The 21846-nt window shown below is 43.6% G+C and overlaps 1 protein-coding gene across 6 annotated transcripts in view; it reads left to right on the forward strand.

Annotated features, from left to right (window-relative positions):
* The window catches only part of LOC119977845 (centrosomal protein of 63 kDa-like), a 249316-nt gene that overhangs the window by 19953 nt on the left and 207517 nt on the right, over positions 1 to 21846 (forward strand). For all 6 annotated transcript variants that reach the window (XM_038819086.1, XM_038819084.1, XM_038819088.1 and 3 more), the window contains one exon: positions 9490 to 9546. In XM_038819086.1, coding sequence (XP_038675014.1) covers positions 9503 to 9546 — 44 coding nt within the window. In that variant the 5' untranslated portion in view covers positions 9490 to 9502. The remainder of the gene's footprint in view (positions 1 to 9489; positions 9547 to 21846) is intronic.

Below are 21846 nucleotides of genomic sequence, written 5' to 3' on the forward strand. Positions count from 1 at the left end.
TGATGCCTACTGTGGTTGATAAGCCAGTGGAAAATCAGACAACTGAAGTGTTCAAGGACGAATATCCTGGGATTTTTCCAGATTGTGGTAGTAACAGGTTAAGACAAGAGGAGAAATCAAAGAGTGAAGATAAAGTTGAAGTTCAATTATCAGCAACGATTTTGATCAGATGGTTGAAAAAGAACAAAAACAGGTGGAGGATGAGGGGGATATGTTTGGTTCAGGAAAATTAGCCGAGTTACAACAGAAAGATATAGAAACAAAACGGATGTATCAAAACAGAAGAGGAAGCTTAGTGTATTCCAGAGTGTTATTACCATAAAAGTGATGTCTTGATGAGAAAATGAAGACCTTTACATATGCAGTCGGATGAAAAGTGGGCAGAAGTTCATCAAGTGGTATTGCCGGTAGTGTATAGAAAGGAGGTGTTGCAAGTAGCACATGACGTACCAGTGGGAGGTCACTTCGGGAGGAAGGAAAACTTGCGCTAAAATCCAAAAACATTTTTATTGGCCTGGACTACATAAAGATGTAGTAAAACTTTGTCAATAACGTCACACATGTCAAGTGATAGGGAAACCTCAATCAGTGATAAAACTAGTGCCCTTAATACCCATTCCAGCATTCCAGGAACCTTTTACAAGGGTCTTAATTGATTGCGTAGGACCACTTTCTAAAATGAAAAGAGGGAATCAATATCTTTTTACTATAATGGATGTGTCTACTAGGTGTCCAGAGGCTATTCCTCTACGCAATATTACAGCTAAAAAGGTTGTGGAGGAGTTACTTAAATTCTTTACTAGATATGGACTACCCAGAAATACATCAGATCAAGGTCAAATTTTACCTCAAGGTTATGCAAAGAAATTATGGATAGCTCAGGAATAAAATAATTTAAATCAACTGCGTACCATTCAGAATCGCAGGGAGCATTAGAAAGGTGGTATCTGATATTACAGACAATGTTGAGGGCTTATTGTCATGATTATCCAGAGGATTGGGATAAAGGAATTCCATTCGTACTGTTTGCAATTAAGGATGCACCAAATGAGTCAACCAAATTCAGTCCGTTTGAACTAATCTTTGGTCATGAGGTAAGAGGACCACTTAAATTGGTTAAGGCAAAATTGGTGAGTGAGAAATCGGATCTTTCATTATTGGATTACGTGTCAAATTTTAGGGAACGATTAAATAGAGCAGGTGAATTGGCTGGACAACATTTAAAAGTTGCACAAAATGTGATGAAACGGGTAGCGGACAAGAAAGCAAAAGTTTGTATTTTTGCTAGTGGAGATAAAGTTTTAGTATTGCTCCCAGTGGTAGGTGAACCTTTAACAGCAAGGTTTTGTGGACCTTATCAGAGTCAAAGGAAATTAAGTGAGGTGTATTATGTGGTACTTTTAAACAAAACCATGTTTATTTATGAATCCAGTTAATACTTTATAAATCCACAGTAAACATCTTAACAACTATCAACACCAATAATTCCCACAGATACAATATTCTATAAGTAACCATTCATAATTTTCCTAACATCCATAAGTTTTAAAGACCCTTTTTACAGAAAGACAGCAGGTTTAGATTCTCTACAGAAACCGGTATTACTTTGAAATCCTCAAATAAGCTGAAGACAGTCTGTCGCTTGTAGAGAGAGATTATTATACAGCTGCTTGCTTTGCCTGCAGCTATCCATCACTCAAAACGAAACTAAAACACACTGTAGCTGCCTGCTCAAAAACGAAAGTAAAAGACAGCCAGCCCTGCTCCATCCACACTCTGACATCACTGCAGCTATTTGATAAACACCCATTTCTTAAAGGTACATCCATTACAGCTATTTGATAAACACCCATTTCTTAAAGGTACTCTCACATGACACCTTCCCCAAGAAAAAAAACCCATCAACTTCAAGATGGTTTCATTTTTTATCTTTTCACTTTCCTTTAAGAAATATTGACAGTGAATGTATGTTTTTTTTTTAACAAAACAAAACACGCAAACATTTATAATAACATAGTCCATTTTAGTTCTTGCAGCCATGGCCGTCACAAATTGAGTCATGCCTTGGGCACCACCACTCAAGACACTGACGTCGTGCTCCAGGCTTTTTACTGCGGCCGACACCCTTGCAGTGTTGGCCTCGGTTGCCACCTCCTGTGCCTGTAGTCTTTGGTTCTCCTTCAAGTGGCTATACACTCACTGGAATGTCACTGACATCCACTCCTGAATCTCATGTCCATGTCCAAACATCTGCATCAGTTCTGGGATAATCATGGCCAGAGGCTCAGCATCTGACTGGGATCCAGCCGAGTCCTGGGATTCAGCAGATCTCCGAATGCTGACTCCTTTGGATGTTCCTGCCCCCACCTGATGTGCATCAGCAACTATGTGGTGCTCACCAGATTGTGCCGCAGAATCTAATGCCACTAATGCTGCCAACTGAGGTGTGTGTGCCTGCGGTGGTGAAAGGTGGGGGTGATAGCTGTGACACCTCGATGGTGGTCTCATCAGATCTGTCTGAGCTAGTTTCTTGGGTGGCGCGGGATGTATGACATTGGATGGCCCGGCACCATCAGATGGAGATCCTGTGAGAGAATGGACAAGTGGTCAGTGAGGAGGAAGGATAATTTTGCCTGACATAAACAACTCAGGGTGGCACGGTGGCACACTGGTTAGCACTTTTGCTTCGCAGCTCCAGGGTCCCCGGTTTGATTCCCAGCTTGGCTCGATGTCTATGTGGAGTCGGTATGTTCTTCCTGCATCTACACGGGTTTCCTCCGGGTGCTCCGGTTTCCTCCCAAAGTCCAAAGATGTGCAGGTTAGGTGAATTGGTCATGCTAAATTGCCCCTAGTGTCCAAAAAGGTTAGGTGGGGTTACTGGTTACAGGGCTAAGGTGAAGCTATGGGTTTAGGTAAGATACTCTTTCCAAGGGCCGGTGCAGACTCGATGGACTAAATGGCCTCCTTCTGCACTGTAGATTCTATGATTCCATGATTCTATGAATTCACTTGAGACAGGTTATCTGGGTGAAGGGGCAGTGAATCCTCACCTCACTGGTGCAGGCCAACCTCGCTGTCGGTCATTGCTCTCTCCTCGCAATCTCCAAGGCCCGTTCCTCAGAAGGGGTGAGACAAAGAAATTTGGTACTTGCCCCGCTCCTCCGCCGTCTTGACCCTTTCCCACGTATTATGGGATATCCTCTCCTGCGGGGGCAAAAAGTGGTCTTGTGAGCCACGCACTTGATGAATCAGTGGGGTCTATAGCTGGTTGCATGTGGGCACCACAAGTAGACATGAAGGTGCTGTGCTGCTGGTTGCCAGGGTGTTCTGAGGAACAAGCACGAAGATCGGATTTGGGGAAGATGCAAAGTGTCAGCCAGTGATTTGTGGTGAGGGGGGGTTGGGAATTGGGAATTTGAGGGGTGGCAGGCAGAACTGGTGGCAGAAGAGAGGTGGTAATGTATTCTTGCAGATCGGTGGAGGTCGAGGACCCGGGTTCGATCCCGGTTCTGGGTCACTGCCCTTGTGGAGTTTGCACATTCTTCCTGTATCTGCATGGGTCTCATGCCCACAACCTAAAAAAATGTGCAGGGTAGGCGGATTGGCCACGATAAATTGTCCCTTAAATGGAAAAAAATAATTGGGTAATCTAAATTTATTTTTTAAAGTTTTTTTTAAATCGGTGGAGGTCATTGTTCTTCTGACATTGGGCGCTGGCTCTTCTGGTCAGACTGCCCAAACTGACAGCCGCTGCCACTGTCTCTAAAATGATAATGGTGGCCTTACTGCTGGCCCTCCGACTTTCTCGGGGGCACAGGATGTCCTGTCTCTCATTCACAGTGTCGAGAAGCCTGTACAAGTCGGCATCCACAAAGCGAGGAACAGGTCTGCGCGCTGCCATGCTTGTGTGTTGATTGGGAGTGAGTGGTGAGGGAGCATTTAAAAACAGCTCCCCCTTGTTAGTGGCGTGATTCTGAAGCATGTGTCTGGTGAATCAGACGGCAAGGGAGCCAGTAATGGTGAGAAACCTGTGGGGGCTCATTTTCAGCCCTAAGTGCTGTTAAATACGGCTGTAATCTCATCAACGCGGCCATCGAGAAACACCCCACCAATCGTGTCCGACATGACACAAAATTCTGTTAAATTGTACCCCTTAACTTTTCTTTCTCTTGCGATAAACCCATTCTTTATCTTTCCTTTCCTCTAATTATTTCTATATTGTACCTGATTTGAAAAATAATTCATCCTCCTTGTCCATTGTTCCAATGGTTCTTTTTGAATTCTTAACTACGATTGGTTAAGTTGAGTCTGCCATTAATTAGACTCCCAAAAACCGCATGGCTCTTGCTATGCCATTATCAAATCGTACTATCAGTAAGTTATGTCGCAAACATTTCAGCTTTGCGGTGCAGAAAAACTTTAACATCCTATGCCATGCGATACCCTGCTCCAGCAATATCTAGCCTATTGACAGCAAAAAGACTACTAAATGGAGTGCAGTAAAAAGATATGAGCGATGATTAATTAGGGAAGAAGAGAAAAAAGTTGAATTTATGCCGCATATTACATTCATAGGATGTGTCAAATTGCTTTACAGCAAAATAATTAATTTGAAATGTGGTCATTGTGACATAGGTAAATACAACAACAATTTCATACAATAAGGTCTTTTCACCATCAAATATATAATTCTTATTTGAATCTGTTTTGGTGGTGTCCTTAAGCATATTGTGACATTTGCCTCCTGTTGTAACTACCTTTTCTTGATTATTATGTTTAACCCGTTGGCCATATTTAATTTTGAATGCTCCTGAATTTGAAATCCAACAACAAATTGACTTGTGTAAAATTCTGTTGTATCTATATTTTTCACTAGATGGAGCTTATGTAATGTAAAAAGCAGAATAACAGCTTCAAATACTCTATGGCTGATCTAAAAAAAAATTGAGAACTCAAATTGTTTTAATACCACCAGTTTTTTGGACTAATTATCTACAATAATTATCCAACCCTCGTATTTTCTTCTTTTGCACTCCACTTCAATGTGGAGCTTGTTTGTTATGACTTAAAATCTTGGATTTAGAATCTCTACAGTGCAGAAGGTGGCCATTCAGCCCATCAGGACTGCACCAGCCCTCTGAAAGAGCACACTATCTAGGCCCATTCCCCTGCCCTATCCATGTAACCCCACCTAACCTGTACATCCCTGGACACTAAGGGGTATTTTTCTTTTTATGGCCAATCCACCTCGGCTGCACACCTTTGGACTGTGGGAGAAAACCGGGGTACCCGGAGGAAATCAACGCAGACATGGGGAGAAAGTGCAAACTCCACACAGACAGTTACCAAGGCCGAATTGAACCCGGGTCCTTGGCGCTGTGAGGCAGTAGTGCTAACCACTGTGCCACCGTGCCGCAGTGTGTCTAATGTCGGTGGGGAATGGTTTTGGCTTGGCTTCTTGGCTAAACCTGCAGCAGGTGTATATGAAAATGTAATACTCCATAATTTATTGATGAGATCTATCTAAAGGGGCCATGGTAATTTGAAGATTCTGATTTTGCTGCTCGCAATGATTTTTTAGGCAAGTTGAACAAATTTGACAAAAATTAAGTGGAAGTAATGGGAACAAATAACTGCTGATATTCAGAAAAAAGTGAATGAACTTTTATTCAAACATCTTTGAAGCTAAGTGTCAGAAAATCTTTTGGCAAAGAATGAGGCTATTTAGCCTATGGACTGACTTCCCGGTCCTTTCTCAATAACCCTGCAATTTTCTTCTCTTCAAGTTTTATCCAACTTCTTTTTTGGAAGTCACCCTTTCAGCCAGCCTATTCCGAGTCATCATAACGCGCCATATTAAATATATTACCCGTATCACACTTCTGGCTCTATATTGCCAATTCACTGTGGCCTTTAGTCACTGACTCTTCTATCACCGGAAACAGATTCTCCTGTTTACTGTTCATGATTTTGAATGCCTATTTAGGTTGCCCCTTAATCTTCACTATTATAAGGAAACAATCGCAGTTTTTCCATATACTTCACATGTAGTCCCTCATCTCTGGTGCCACATCTCTGATGTAATTTTAGTAAATCTCCTCTGCACCCCCTTCAAGGCATTGACACTTTTCTGAAAGCATGGTATCCAGAATTGCAGACTGTAATATAGTTGACGCCTAACTGCAATTTATGATGGTTTAGCATAACTTCCTTCCTTCCTTCCTTCTATATTTTATCTGTATTTACAATGGCATGGATTCCCCATGTTCTTAACAACTTTATCAACCTGTCCTGACATCTTCAAAGATTTCTGTACACAAATTTCCACGTCTCACTCTGCCTGCACCATCATTCACCTGAGGAAGGAGCTGCGCTCCAAAAGCTAATGATTCGAAACAAACCTGTTGGCTTTAACCTGGTGTTGTAAGACTTCTTACTGTGCACCATCTTTAAAATTGTATATTGCCTCTCTTTATTACCCTGACAAACTGCATCACCTCCCAGAGCTCTGTCTTTAAATTTCATATGCCTTGTATGTTCCCATTTCACCAGTCTGCTTATGTCCTCCTGATGTCTGTTATTCTTCAAAGTTTTGTGTGATCTGCAGACGTTGAATTTGTGCCTGGTATAATAAAGTCCAGATCATTTAATATATGTCAAAAAGAGCAATGTTGGAATACTACCTTCTGGGGAACACGGCTGCATCCCTCCCTTCAATCTGAAAAGCAACTACTCACACTTTCTGATCACTACACTTTAACCAATTTTGTAACCATGCTGCCTCTGACCCTAAGGGCTTCAATTTTGCTAACCTGTTTATTATGTGGTACTTTATTAAATATTTTTCAACGGATCACATAGAAATCACCACACTACCAACTTCAATCATCTACACTACTTTATCAAATAACTCAATCAAGTTAGTCAAACACAAGTCTGTGCTGGATGACAGCTTTACCAACTTTTGACTTTTTTTCAATTTTGAACAGAGGTTGCAATATTCATTCCATTTCTCTAGCACCGCTCTCGTATCTAAAGAGGATTGGAAGATTGTGAACAGAACCTCTGCTAATCCCACTCTTGTTTCCTTCAGCATCAAGACAGACCAGGAGACTGCTTATACTCTTGAGTATTACCAGTCTTTTAAGTGCCTCCTCTTTATTTATTATTTATCCTATCCATTTTCTTCACTACCTCCTCCTTTACTGTAATATTGGCAGCTTCTCCTTTCTTCTGAGATGCAAAGTATTCATTTAGTACCTCAGCGACAGGGCAGGATTTTCTTCCCCTCTGCAGCGTGTTCTGCAGCGTGTTCTGCAGCGTGTTCTGCAGCGTGTTCTGCAGCGTGTTCTGCAGCCTGTTCTGCAGCGTGTTCTGCAGCGGCGGAGGGCAGCTCACCAGTGGCCGATGGCAAGATCATCTGGTCTCACCATTGTCAACAGGATATCACGTTGAACGCACCACTTGCTGCCTTGAAACCCACGGCAGGAGTGCGCTGTTGGTGGGACCATAAGATCCTGCCAGCACAAACGGCCAGAAAATCCCACCCACAGTTTCTATCTCCACAGGAAGATCTCTTCTTGTATTCCTTAATCAGCAGTACCTTTTGTCGTGTTCTTTCTGATTCTTTATTCAGGATGGATGTTGTAGTGTTCACAAAGACCACAGAAGCTAAGTTCATTAACAAAGCTAACATTTATTTATACTACTGAGTTTAAACATGCATTTACACTACGCATTAAAGCTCGACCACTTATTCCTACAGTAAACAATAATCAAGTAACCTACACTCTATTAACACAAGTCTCTATGCTCTATATACAACTTTACTCTGATCTGTCTCACTGCTCCTCTGCTCCTCTCCAGCCTCCTCCCAGAAGTCTGTGAGTCAGTGCTTTATATAGTTCTGCATCTAGTTCTTTCTGGTGGTTAATTATGATATGATATTAACCCTTTGCGTTTTGAACATTTCACATAATGTCACATCCCCCTTTCTTTGAGAAGAATGTTTGAAGTTCTTTCTAACATTTTTTTTACATGCATTGTCGAGAATGCGTTCATACAGTTCATGCATAATATTATGTCAAATATCATAATATCACAATTACAGAGTAGCAAGCTAAAAATGCAGTTATTAACTTTTAACAGTTCATGAATTGAGTCTGTACTCAATATTCACTGTGGTGGTGTGGTACATATCTAACAAGTCATTTACTTCTTGTTTCAAGCTGTAGACTCCTTGTTCAGCTCTTTGGTGGAATTTCATCAATGTTCTGCATTGTGAGGCAAACTCGCTGTATTTCAAACATCTTTTTCTGAATGCCAGTCATTCTTTTATTCAGTGGGCGTGGCCACAATGTCTACACGTTATTGCACACGTGACATCATGTGCAAACATCTCATGCGCATGCGCAGAACGCTTAACTTCCGGTTTGCCTTGTTTTTTCAAGTGCTTATGCGCAAACTGGTCATGTGCATGTGCAGAATGCTCAACGCCCAGGTCGCACTTTCTTCTCAAGCGTGTCTGCGCAAAACAGCTGCTTTCTGCAGCTCGCGCCAAATCACTCACCATCATGACTTCAAAATATATTGCTGTTCCTTCACTGTTGCTGGGTCAAAATTCTGGAACTCCCTCCTGCATAACACTGTGGGTGGACCCACACCTCAGGGACTGCAGCAGTTCAAGGCAGCTCACCATCACCTTTTCAAAAGTAACTAGAGTTGAGCAATAAACGCTGGTCTATTAAGAATAATCTTTATTATTGTCACAAGTAGGCTTACATTAAAGCTGCAATGAAATTACTGTGTCCCTAGTCGCCACACTTCATCACCTGTTCGGGTGCACCGAGGGAGAATTCAGAATGTCCAATTCAGCTAACAGCACATCTTTTGGGACTTGTGGGAGGAAACCGGAGCACCCGGAGGAAGCCCATACAGACACGGAGAGAAAGTGCAGACTCCGCACAGTGACCCAAGCCGGAATCGAACCTGGGACCCTGGCGCTGTGAAACAACAGTGCTAACCACTGTGCTACCATGAAACCCATGTCCCATAAATGAATTTTACCTTGATGCCCTCTATGTGTAGGATTATAACTAAAGACTGCTAGTAGCTTGCTCTGCCTGTCCCCATCACCACAGGGCTTGGTAATCTGATATGTTGGTTGACATTTGCTGAACAACCTGCGCATTGTCTATATTTACGTGGGTGAGTTTTGTGCAGGTACATCACAGCATTCTTCTTAAAGGAGAACAATTCCAGCTTTGTGATTCAATCCTTGGACCTAAAGTTTCTCATCCCAGAAATATTCTCATAATGCTGGGCTGTCTCTAATACCTTCAGATATTTCCTAAATGTGGTGCCCAGAATTGGCTTCATCAGTAAGCTGTTTCCTGTGATATTTTTGTTACAGAGAGGATTACAGATAACTATAATGAGAGCATTAGTATTTTATGTCCCAGTGGTGATACAATCTTCTTTGTTTTCTAGACTAACTGCTGCAATGGAAGAAATAATAAAAGGTTTGGAGAAGAATTGTCGATTACGGTATGCATCATTGTTTTATGTTCTTTGTGCATTAAAGACAAAAGTGTATCATGGCAGTGGCCATAATCTCAGAGACAAGTTGGTATTTGAGTGCAGTCACGAAAAAAGAATTGCATAACATTAGCTGTTCTGCATATTTTGTGAAGTAACTCATAACCATGAGAGCACCTGCTGCACAATTCTGCAAAAAGGTTCTGACTGCTATAAATTCAGTGAACAGCTCCTCTTAAAAGTTTTAAATTAAAATTTGGGAAGGAGTAGAGAGGGAAATAAGCAACTAAATTAATCTTCAGCAAATACTGTAATTCTACCTTGAGAAGGAGAGCAAAAAAATTAAATATCTAGATACCGAAAGCAGTCAAATGTATCTTTCAGAATTGATTTGGATGATTTGTGTCTGTAAATTTGCTACATTATAACAATAGGCCCTATTGTTGTCACCTGACCATAGTAAATATCAGAAATGGGACTTCACATCCCAGGCTACAGGATTAATATTCCTCAGGTTGTTTTCCCAGAATTTGTAATGTTATGGGGAGGACAACTCAACAGATAGGATAAATTGGTACATTACAACTACATTTTCTGTCCTCGCCTGCAGCATCTAGTTGGAAACATGGTTCTTGCAAAAAATTGGCACTTTATTATATTTTGGTAGTACATAGTTTAAATTAATTCTTCTAGTCTGGGAAAAATACCAAATCAAACATACAACAGACTGAAGCTCCCTTAATTTGTATTTAGATTTTCAGAAGCTCACTATTTTAGAAATAGATAACTAATTGAATAAAAAATTAACATATTAAAATTAATTGTAGTGCACTTTGAAATAGAGTGTTCCTGATTTCTAAGGTTTCTGTACTTGATTGAAATTTTCAGATTGGGAGATTTAGTAGTTAAAATGGGCCCTAGCTGCTTTCTCCCAAATGTGCTGGTAAATAGGAGATATGAGAGCATATGATGTGTTGTCCTGAGAGGGTATGGTGCATATAAATCCCTTCCAAACTATTGGACTGTTCATGGCTCTGGTTCGTCACCGATTAGCATGGAGACAAACCTAATGCTAGCAAGATATATTGAAGATGGCTTTTTCTACTTTGATGCTTAAAGCACATATGACATTGTTAGCGCTCCTGTCCGGTGAGGCTTTGCTGTGGATTGAACTGAAGCTTCCACCTGCACAGCTGGTGTCACAGATATGTGGATTGGGCTGCTCCCAATTGAGCTAGTACCCACACCATGCACTGGAATACCTATGTTTGATGCTGCTGCTCTTGAATTGTTGAGCACAGCAATTTCCTGTTCCACCAACTCACAGTAATTGCCTACTCATATCTACTTTAATTCTTCCTGGCCTGTTGAGCTCTGTATCACTATCTGAATTTGCCTGGCTTCTTAAGTAATCATTTAAGGTGGCTACTTCTGAGCCTGGGATGATATTTGTAAGGGAAAATGCTTAGTTGGAAAAGGTGAGCAAGGACTAGGTATTGCTGGTGTAAAGAGATAGGCTTGGATGGTGAAAATATGTGAAATTAGGCTAGGATGGTGAAAACGAGAAATTAGCAGGGGTAGATAAGCTGCACAATAACAATTTCACTTTAGAAAGAAGTTGAATTTAAACATTTACAAAATTCTGTGATAATTGGTTTCATTTGTGTGGCAAGAACTGAAGAGATATATTACAAAGAGCTTCCTGATGTTGAGCCTCTTAGTCTCTGTACTGTTACAAAGAGGTCAAACAATTACGAATCAAACACACTTTCTGCATTGTAACTTATGATTCGACACAATTTTATTCACTAAACTTGATTGAAATACACTATGTATTAAGATGTTATGCTATACAAATGATCACAATTTGTGTCAATACTCAGCTTTAGTCATAAGTAGATATTACCACTTCGAATTGGTGAAGTTCTTCTCGAAGGTCTCTTCTGTTCGCTGAACCTTCACTCCAGGTGCTTCATATGTGAGGTGGGTCCCATGAGTCATTCTTAAGAAATGGCCTCAGATCTCTGATATTTATACTTTTCTATTATGCGTATTCTATAGAACGGTCAAGCCATTGTGTTCTGCTCCGAGATGCCGAATGACCTCTTCTAACCGCATGGCATCATGCAGACGTTTTTCCAATATTCAGGCATTGTGGTCACGTGTAGATTTCTACAGTTACAAGTTGCTGTTTTGCACTTTGCAAACTTCCGATTTGTGCAATCATAAATTCCTATTTTTGCACGTTGCAAACTTTCTTTAAATAGGTCAGGCCAAAAGGTCCTGAATATTGCCATTTAAAGTTGACCAAATCTCCCAACAGATAGAACATAGAACATAGAACAGTACAGCACAGAACAGGCCCTTCAGCCCTCGATGTTGTGCCGAGCAATGATCACCCTACTCAAACCCATGTATCCACCCTATACCCGTAACCCAACAACCCCCCCCCTTAACCTTACTTTTTAGGACACTACGGGCAATTTATCATGGCCAATCCACCTAACCTGCACATCTTTGGACTGTGGGAGGAAACCGGAGCACCCGGAGGAAACCCACGCACATATGGGGTGGACGTGCAGACTCCGCACAGACAGTGACCCAGCCGGGAATCGAACCTGGGACCCTGGAGCTGTGAAGCATTTATGCTAACCCTTATTGCTACGTTCCCTGCTTTAATCCATTAAACAGTAGTATTTTGGATAGCAGTTAAACTTCCAAATGTTCTTCAGCCAAGTTCATGTTTGTACATGGGTGCATATCATACTTTTTGTCCAAGCTATGTTACATATAGTCATAGTCAACCACAGCATACATTGCGCTTTTTCCCATAGTGAGTTTATACATCAAAATCTGTAATAACATGTTCTCTTAGGTCATCATCGTGTCTAGCACTCACTCTCGCTTCCGCGCAAACAATTCCATTTTCAATTTATTTTCCATTTTAATTCACCAATGTTCAAACATCATCAAAATATACGTTTGATATATTAGTATAAAATTTATTACAATGAAAGAAAATGAGTAATTCTTATCCAAGGTGAATCTGTTATTTGTATCTTTTGTGAGGGCCACGAAGAATCCAGCACGAGTTGAAGGATAGAAAGAAATAACATTTGTTTACAATAACATATATATACATCAGCAGCAGCAACTCCCTTGCTGCTCACTCTCCTCTAGCCAGATCCAAATTGGCCAGCTTTATTTATGCAGGGAATCTGCTAATGATTTCTCCACCCCCCCCCCCCCCTTCCCATTGTGGAAGCTCATACTCCCAAATGATTGTGGGATTGCCATTAGTCCCCAGCCAGTGGTAAGCAGGCAGATTATAACAGTACCCCAGTTCCAAATATCATCCTACCAACTTGTTTATTTGACAGTCTCCGCCGGCGGGATGCTCTGTTTTGCCGGCAATCCGGGGGTTTCCCGGCGGAGTGGGGCTGCCCCACATTGGGAAACCCCATTGGTCGGCGTAATGGAGCATCCCACCGGCGGGTTGAGGCAGAATCTGGCGAGGTGGGGCGGAGCATCCCACTGCTGATATTTTGCTCAGTTTTTTTGGCGTGTTGGATAATAATAATAATCACTAATTGTCACAAGTAGGCTTTACTGACGTTACTGTGAAAAGCCCCTAGTCACCACATTCCGGCGCCTGTTTGGGGAGGCTGGTACGGGAATTGAACCCACGGTACCGCCTTGTTCTGCATTACAAGCCAGCTATTTAGCCCAGTGTGCTAAACCAGCTCCAGCTGTTTGTTGGGTTCTCTCCAACTGTTCTTTCATCCAATGTAGATTCTCAGGTCATAATTGCATATTGGTTTCATATTTCTCAAAGTACTGTCCCAAATTCCCCTTAATTGTTTTGGTGGCATTAATAGCAACCTTTACTCTCTTATGAAAATCAATCAACTAAATTTTGTCAATTCTGGCTGGAATTTTTCAATACAAAACGTTGCGTGAACAATGCGGCATGTCAGGAGGCCCTTTGGTATCTTTTTAATGAGGTGGTTGGACAATATTCTCCCTTCCATTTGCAAGCCACTCTTGTGATATCAAACTTAAGGGTTCCTGTATTCAAAGTGCAATTTAGGTCACTATTCATTTTAAATCCTCATAAGAGTTGTTTATTAAGATAAATAGGGCAGGGACAGACAATTGTTTTGTCAGCTTGTTGATATTTGACTAAGCTTGTACCCACTGGCCCTCCTTCCTTTCTTCCTTTTCCACTACATAAGGGAAAACATTCTCATGGCCTATCCAAATCTCTTCTTTAATAATTCCTAAGTTGTTCACTTCTGAAATACTCAATCCTATTTCACTTCCTGCAATTATTGGTGATGTGTTGGGTAGGCTGGGTCTATGTGGACTGCGTTTGTTGCAGTGTAGAGGGAGTCAGGCTTCCAACACTTGAAGAGATGCAACACGATTTATTGAACAACTAACTATAATACATGCTTGACTGTGGGTTGACACTGTGCTGACTTGACTGAGACCTGAGGCTAACCTGACCAGACTAACTGACTACCACATGGTGTTCGTTCTAGCTGCTGCTCACGAGCTCTGTCTGTCTCAGAGGCTGGATCCCGAGAGAGCGGGAAAACTGGTGCCCTCTGGCTTTATAGTGGTCGTGTCCTGTCTGGTGATTGGCTGCTGTGTTCTGTGTGCTCACTGGTCATCCTGTGTGTCAATCACTGCCTGTCTGCACTCCATCATATACCTGGATGTATATTATGACAATTGGTATTTGCAATATCATTCCCAAGGCTTTACTTTTGGTTTCTCTGCAACCTTTCCTAAACCACAACTTGGTCAGTTTCCGAAGCTGGCAGCTTGAACTATTGGGATATATATTTCTATTAGTGAGGGTTATTAATTGGTTATTTGTAATCCAGGCTGGTCCCTTGCCTGTTTAACCTGCTCGAGAATTTCCCTCAATTCAGTCGCTGATGCTACATAATGGATAGCACAACGGCTTCACAGCTCCAGGGTCCCAGGTTCATTTCCGGCTTGGGTCACTGTCTTTGTAGAGTCTGCACATCCTCCCCGTGTGTGCGTGGGTTTCCTCCGGGTGCTCCGGTTTCCTCCCACAGTCCAAAGATGTGCAGGTTAGGTGGATGGGCCATGATAAATTGGCCTTAGTGTCGGGTGGGGTTACTGGGTTATGGGGACAGGGTGGAGGTGTTGACCTTGGGTCGGGTGCTCTTTCCAAGAGCCGGTGCAGACTCGATGGGCCGAATGGCCTCCTTCTGCACTGTAAATTCTATGATGATAATATTCTATGCTGTTGTTTTTCATCATCTTTTACTTTTTTACTTTTCCCTCTAAAATTTGATTGATGTTTCTAGCATGGCCTTCTAAGACCTTGACGTCCGTTCCTCAGCATTATTTCCATATAGCCCTCCTTCGGCATTCCTTTCGTCATTATTATTTAATTCCTGCAAGACTTGTTTTACTGGATGAGTCATTGTTCTAAGTTTATTATCTAAATTTGCTAGATCAAGGGTGTTGACAGTGGATAGTCCTGTTCATAAGCAGTGGCCAAGTCACTGATCAATTATATTCCTTTTCCTTCAATTTATACTTCTGTGCTCTGGCTTATTTTCATCTCCTATCTCTTGCTCTAGTAATATTTGTGTTGCCGACTATACAAATTCCGAATTTGGGAAAGCCACCATTCTGGTAGTTGAAAACCACCTCTATTAAGCACTACAGGTATCAACTTGTAGTGCTCATTATTAAACAGAACCTTACCCGTTTCTTTCAGTACCAGCCATTGAATGGTCCCTTTGAAACCTTGGGACATTGCTCATGGGTCAGAGAGAGCATGGTCATTAAACCCACTATGGTAGTTGAGGTCAGGATAGTTGTGGTTCGAGTGGTAGTTGGGTCTGTGTTCTGTATTACATAGAACATAGAACAGTACAGCACAGAAAGGCCCTTTGGCCCACGATGTTGTGCCGACCATTTATCCTAATCTAAGATCAACCTAACCTACATCCCTTCAATTTACTGCTGTCCATGTGCCTGTCCAAGAGTTGCTTAAATGTCCCTAATGACTCCGACTCCACCACCTCTGCTGGCAGCGCATTCCACACACCCACCACTCTCTGTGTAAAGAACCTACCTCTGACATCTCCCCTATACATTCCTCCAATCATCTTAAATTTATGTCCCCTCATGACAGCCATTTCCACCCTGGGGAAAGGTCTCTGGCTATCCACTCTATCCATGCCTCTTATCACCTTGTGCATCTCCATCGAGTCACCTCTCTTCCTTCTTCACTCCAGTGAGAAAAGCCCTAGCTCCCTCAACTTTTGTTCATAAGACATGCCCTCTAGTCCAGGCAGCATCCTGGTAAATCTCCCCTGCACCCTCTCCAAAGCATCCATATCCTTCCTATAATGAGGTGACCAGAACAGGATACAATATTCCAAGTGTGGTCTAACCAGGGTTTCGCAAAGCTGCAGCAAAACCTCGCGGCTCTTAAACTCAATCCCCCTGTTAATGAAAGCCAACAAACCATATACCTTCTTAACAACCCTATCAACCTGGTGGCAACTTTGAGGGATGTAAGTACATGAATCCCAAGTTCCCTCTGTTCCTCCACACTTCCAAGAATCCTGCCTTTAACTCTATTCAGCAATCAAATTCGACCTTCCAAAAAACTTCACATTTATCTTGGTTGAACTCCATCTGCCACTTCTCAGCCCAGCTCTGCATCCTGTCAATGTCCTGTTGTAACCTGCAACCGCCCTCGACACTATCTACAACTCCACCAACCTTCGTGTCATCTGCAAACTTACTAACCCACCCTTTCACTTCCTCATCCAAGTCATTTATAAAAACCGCAAAGAGCAGAGGTCCCAGAACAGATCCCTGTGGGACACCACTGGTCACCGACCTCCAGGCGGAATACTTTCCATCCACTGTCACTTTCTGTCTTCTTTCGGCCAGCCAATTCTGTATCCAGACAGTCAAATTTCCTTGTATCCCATGCCCCCTAACTTTCTGAATGAGCCTACCATGGGGAAACTTATCATATGCCTTACTGAAATCTATGTACACCACATCCACTGCCCAACCTTCATCAATGTATCTCATCACATCCTCAAAGAATTCAAAGAAGCTTGTGAGGCATGGCCTGCTCCTCACAAAGCCATGCTGACTCTTTAATCAAACTATGTTTTTCTAAATAATCATAAAACCTGGGCGTGAATCCCGCCCCGCCACTCCGACGCCAGCTGCCGTATTCTCCGGCCCAGATTTTTGGGCGGGGTTTATGCTGCGCTGGTGGGGGGCTGTTGGCAGCGGACCCCCCGGCAATTCTCCGGGCCCCAATGGGCCGAGCGGCCGCCCGTTTTTGGCCGGTCCCACTGCCGTGAAATGCACATGGTCCATCACGGCAGGACCTGGCTTGTCAGCCGTCTGACGGGGTCCTCGGGGGGGGGGGGGGGGGAAGAGATCCGACCTCGGGAGGGGGGCTCCACGTTGGCCAGGCCTGCGATCGGGGCCCATTGAACTGCGGGCGGCCCTGTGCCGTGGGGGCACTCTTTCCCCCTGCCATGGCGGAGCCCTACAGAGGCCAGCGCGGGGAAGAACCCCCCTGTCCATGCGCAGGAACACGACAGCGGTTCTGCGCATGCGCCAGAACACGACGGCAGTTCTCCGCAAGCGCCAGAACACCCCGGCGGTTCCATGCATGCGCAGGACCACGGTGGCCCTTCGCCGCCAGTTGGCACGGCGCCAACCCCTCTGCCGCCGGCCTAGCTGCCGGAAGTGCGGAGGATTCCGCAACTTCCGGGTGGCCCGACGCCGGAGTGGTTCGCGACGCTCTTGCCACCGCCGTCAGGCCATCGTGCCAAGTGCGGGAAAATCCCATCCCCTATCTCCCAGAATCCATTCCAATATTTTGCTCACCACAGACGTAAAACTGACTAGTCTGTAATTCCCAGGAATTTCCCTATTCCCTTTCTTAACAGGGGAACAACATTCGCCTCCCTCCAATCATCTGGTACTGCTCCTGTGGAGAGTGAGGACGCCAAGGCGCAGCAATCTCTTTCCTTGCTTGCCGTAGTAACATTGGGTATATACGTCAAGCCCAGGGGACTTATCTATCCTGATGCTTTTCAAAATTTCCATGATATCCTCATTCCTAATATCAACCTGTTTGAGTCTATTAACCTGGTTCACTCTGTTCTCATGAGCAACAAGGTCCCTCTCTCTAATGAATACTGAAGCAAAATATTCATTTGGACCCGCCCCCCCCCCACCTCTTCAGTCTCTAGGCACAGGTTCCCTCCACTATCCCTGATCGACCCTATTCTCACAATGATCATCCTCTTATTTCTCACACACGTGTAGTATGTCTTGGGGTTTTCCCTAATCCTTTCCGCCAGGGCTTTTTTATGCCCCCTTCTAGCTCTCCTAAGTCCATTTTTCTGTTCCTTCTTGGCTACTTTGTAACCCTCTAGAACCATGCCAGATCCTTGCTTCCTCAACCTTACGTTAGCTTCCTTCTTCCTCTTGACTAGAAGCTCCACTTCTCTTGTCATCCAAGGCTCCTTCACCTTACCATTCCTTCCTCGTCTCAGTGGAACAAAACTATCCTGCACTCACAGCAAGTGCTCCTTAAACATCCCCCACATTACTGTTGTGCATTTCCCTTAGAACAATTGTACCCAATTTATGTACCTCAGCTCCTGCCTAACAGCAGTATAATTTCCCCTCCCCTCATTAAATACCTTCCCATACTGTCTGTTCCAATCCCTATCCATGACTATGGTAAAGGTCAAGGAGTTGTGGTCTGTCATCGAAATGCTCCCCCACCAAGAAATCTGACACCTGGCCTGGTTTGTTGCCAAGCACCAAATCCAATATGGCCTCCCCCCTACTTGGCCTATCTACATATTGAGTCAGGAATCATTACTCTACACACCTGACAAAATCTGCTCCATCCAACCATTTCCAGTAAGGAGGTTCGAGTCAATATCAGGGAAGTTGAAGTCACCCATGACAACAACTCTGTTACTTCTGCACCTTTCCAAGATCTGCCGCCCAACCTGTTCCTCCATCTCTCTGCTCCGATTGGGGGGGTCTATAGAAAACTCCCAAAAAAGTGACTACTCCTTTCTTGCTTCTGACTTCCACCCATAGTGACTCAGTAGACAAACCCTCCTCGACTACCTCCTTTTCTGCAGCTGTGATGCACTCCCTAATTAACAGTGCCACTCCCCCTCCTCTTTTACGTTCCTCCTCTCCCTCTTCTTAAAACATCTAAACCCCACAACATCTAGCAACCATTCCTGCCCCTGTGAAATCCATGTCTGCATAATGGCCACAACATCGTAGTTCCAAGTACTGATCCATGCTCTAAGTTCATCTCCCTTATTCCTGACACTCCTTGCATTGAAACAGACACACTTTTCCACTGAGCGCAACTTTGCCCTATCAACTATCTATCCTTCCTCACAGACTCGCTGCATACTATTTCTACCTGTTCAACAGCTACCCTAACCTCTGATCCATAGCTCTGGCTTCCATCCCCCTGCCAAACTAGTTTAAACCCTCACGAAGAGCTTTCGCAAACCTCCCACCCAGGATATTGGTGCCCCTCCAGTTTAGGTGCAATTCGTCCTTCATGTTCAGGCCCCACCTTCCCCAGAAGTTTTTCCACTGATCCACATATCTGAAGCCTTCTCTCCTGCACCAGCCCTGTAGCCACGTGTTCAGCTGCACTCGCTCTCTGTTCCTTGCCTCACTTGCATGTGGCACCGGTAGCAACCCTGAGATTACTGCTCTGTTTGTCCTGCTTTTTAGCTTCCAACCTAACTCACTAAAATCACTTTTTAGATCCTCATCCCTTTTCTTAGCTATGCCGTTGGTGCCTATGTGCACCACGACTTCTGGTTGCTCCCCCTCCCCTTTAAGAATCCTGTAGACTCAAAACAAGACATCCCTGACCTTCCGGGAGTCTTGTTCACGACCACAGAATCTCCTATCTATTCCCCTAACCATTGAGTCACAGAACCTCCTATCTGTTCCCCTAACCATTGAGTCTCCTATCACTATTACTTTTCTATTCTTATTTTGAAGGGGAACAGCCACGAGGGATCCCTGCACTGTCTGCCTATTCCTTTTCCTTCACCTGACCATAACCCAGCTACTCCTGCACTGCACCTTGGGTGTGGCTACCTCCCTGTAACTCCTCTCTATCACCCTCTCTGCCTCCCGGATGATCCGAAGTTCATCCAACTCCAGTTGCCTAACACGGTCTCTGAGGAGCTGGAATTGGGTGCATTTCCTGTAGGTGTAGTCAGTGGGGACACCACCCACATCCTACAGGAGAAGCATGCAACTGCCCTTGCCTCCATCCCCTCTGATCTAAATTCCCAAAGAGATGTAAAAGGCAAAAAAAAAGATTAAACACCCATTAGGCGCTTTAAAAAAAATATATATATACATATATATATGTATACTGCTGCTACTCTCTCAAGTGAACCCTCTAAAATTGCTGATGCTGCTAAATGATACCAAGATAGCTTGCTTGCCCCCCCCCCCAAAAAAAAATTATACTTCTCACTATCAATGTCATAGTCAATAGGTCCACTGCAGAACCCTACATTTTCCCGTGGATACCTGCCGCTAATGCTGCCATCTTGGCATCCAGTCAGGACGAGACTGGATTCTGCACAGAGCCACTTTCCATTGATACTATACTGGAAGTCTTTATTATACTTTGCACAGAGGGAAGCATGGTGGTGCAGTGGTTAGCACTGTTGCCTCATGGTGCCGAGCACCCGGGTTCTATCCCGGCTCCGGGTCACTGTCCGAGACTGTGTAGGTCTCACCCCCACAACCCAATAAGACGTGCAGGGTAGGTGAATTGGCCATGCTAAATTGCCATTGCGTACTCTAAATTTGTTTTTTAAAATGTTATACTTTGCACTCATTCTGGTGGCATTGATCCACCTCACAGTTACTTCCCTCTCACGCTCCCTATCTGTCCAAACGTACATCCGATTGTCCCCCAATTTCCTACAGTCAAGCTCAGTTGTCCCTGGTCACAGTTTTCTTCATCATTCAGAGTATACCATAGTCCCCCTTCTTGGATGATCCCTTTGTTGGGTCGGCTTGGTATTGATAATGGCTATTAGATTATATATTCCCAGTAATATTTTCAATGTCATTTTGTCAGTAATTCCGATAGCTGTAAGGAAATAGATCAAATTTATCAACTGCTCTATTTACAGTCTCATTTGGCAAGTTGTTCAGAGAGGTCCCATTCGTCCTAATCTAGGCCTTATTTATATTTTCTTGACAGCTGTCTACCACGTTTCCTTTCCCAAACTGAAGACAGGGTTCTTTGTTTTCTGGATTTTATATTAGTTGGAGGTTCTACAACACACAACTGCCAAGCCTGCTGCTCCTCTGTACATCCGTCTTCCCGGAATCCAATAGTACTTTATACATTGAGGGGTTTACTTTGTCAACTATGGAGTACAGGCCATGATATTTTGAGGATAAGAAGGTTCCGGGTTGGTATTCCTGTAACATGACCTTTTGGCCTACATCATATTCCACAGGTTTTACCTTTCCATCACAATAGGCTTTGCTGTCTTTCTCCTTTTGTCCCACTTTTGCGCTGCGGTTAAGTTGGACGCTTGTGCATTATCCATAGCTTTTTCGTAACAGACAGCTGACAGTTCAGGTTCTGATAGGTCCAATCCCAAGAGGGGTTAAAACCACTCATGGTTTGTCGCGTCATTCAGACATGTGATGTGAATCCAAAGGAGCTGGATATAGCATTTCTTACTAACGTTAGTACAAAGGGTGGCACCACATTCTATGTTGAGTTATTTTGCTGTACTGCTTTCTGAATCATTGTTTTAGGGTTCTGTTCATTCTTTCCACTATCCCGTTGGATTGTGGGTGATAATCTACATGGAACTGATTTATTCCTCATAGTGCCATTATTTGAGCTGTAAAGTGAGTATCCTGGTCAGATTCAATACTACGGGGTAAGCCCCAACAGGTAAACACCTGTTGGACCAGGCTGTGACCTTGGCTGTATTTGCTCTGGTGGGGAAGGCTTCTACCCATTTGCTAAATGTGTTGATTGCCACCAGAATGTACTTGTACCGCCCTTTGCAGGGTGGCGAAGGTCCCACATAAATCGATCTGTAAATTTGTCCATGGTCCTTCCACAGGACGGGTATGGCTTATTTCCTCTTTGCATAGTGGTCTAGTCATGATGTGGAGCTGCCGGCGTTGGACTGGGGTGAGCACAGTAAGAAGTCTTACAACATCAGG

This window comes from Scyliorhinus canicula, chromosome 14, assembly GCF_902713615.1.
Source record: "Scyliorhinus canicula chromosome 14, sScyCan1.1, whole genome shotgun sequence".
Taxonomy (NCBI): domain Eukaryota; kingdom Metazoa; phylum Chordata; class Chondrichthyes; order Carcharhiniformes; family Scyliorhinidae; genus Scyliorhinus; species Scyliorhinus canicula.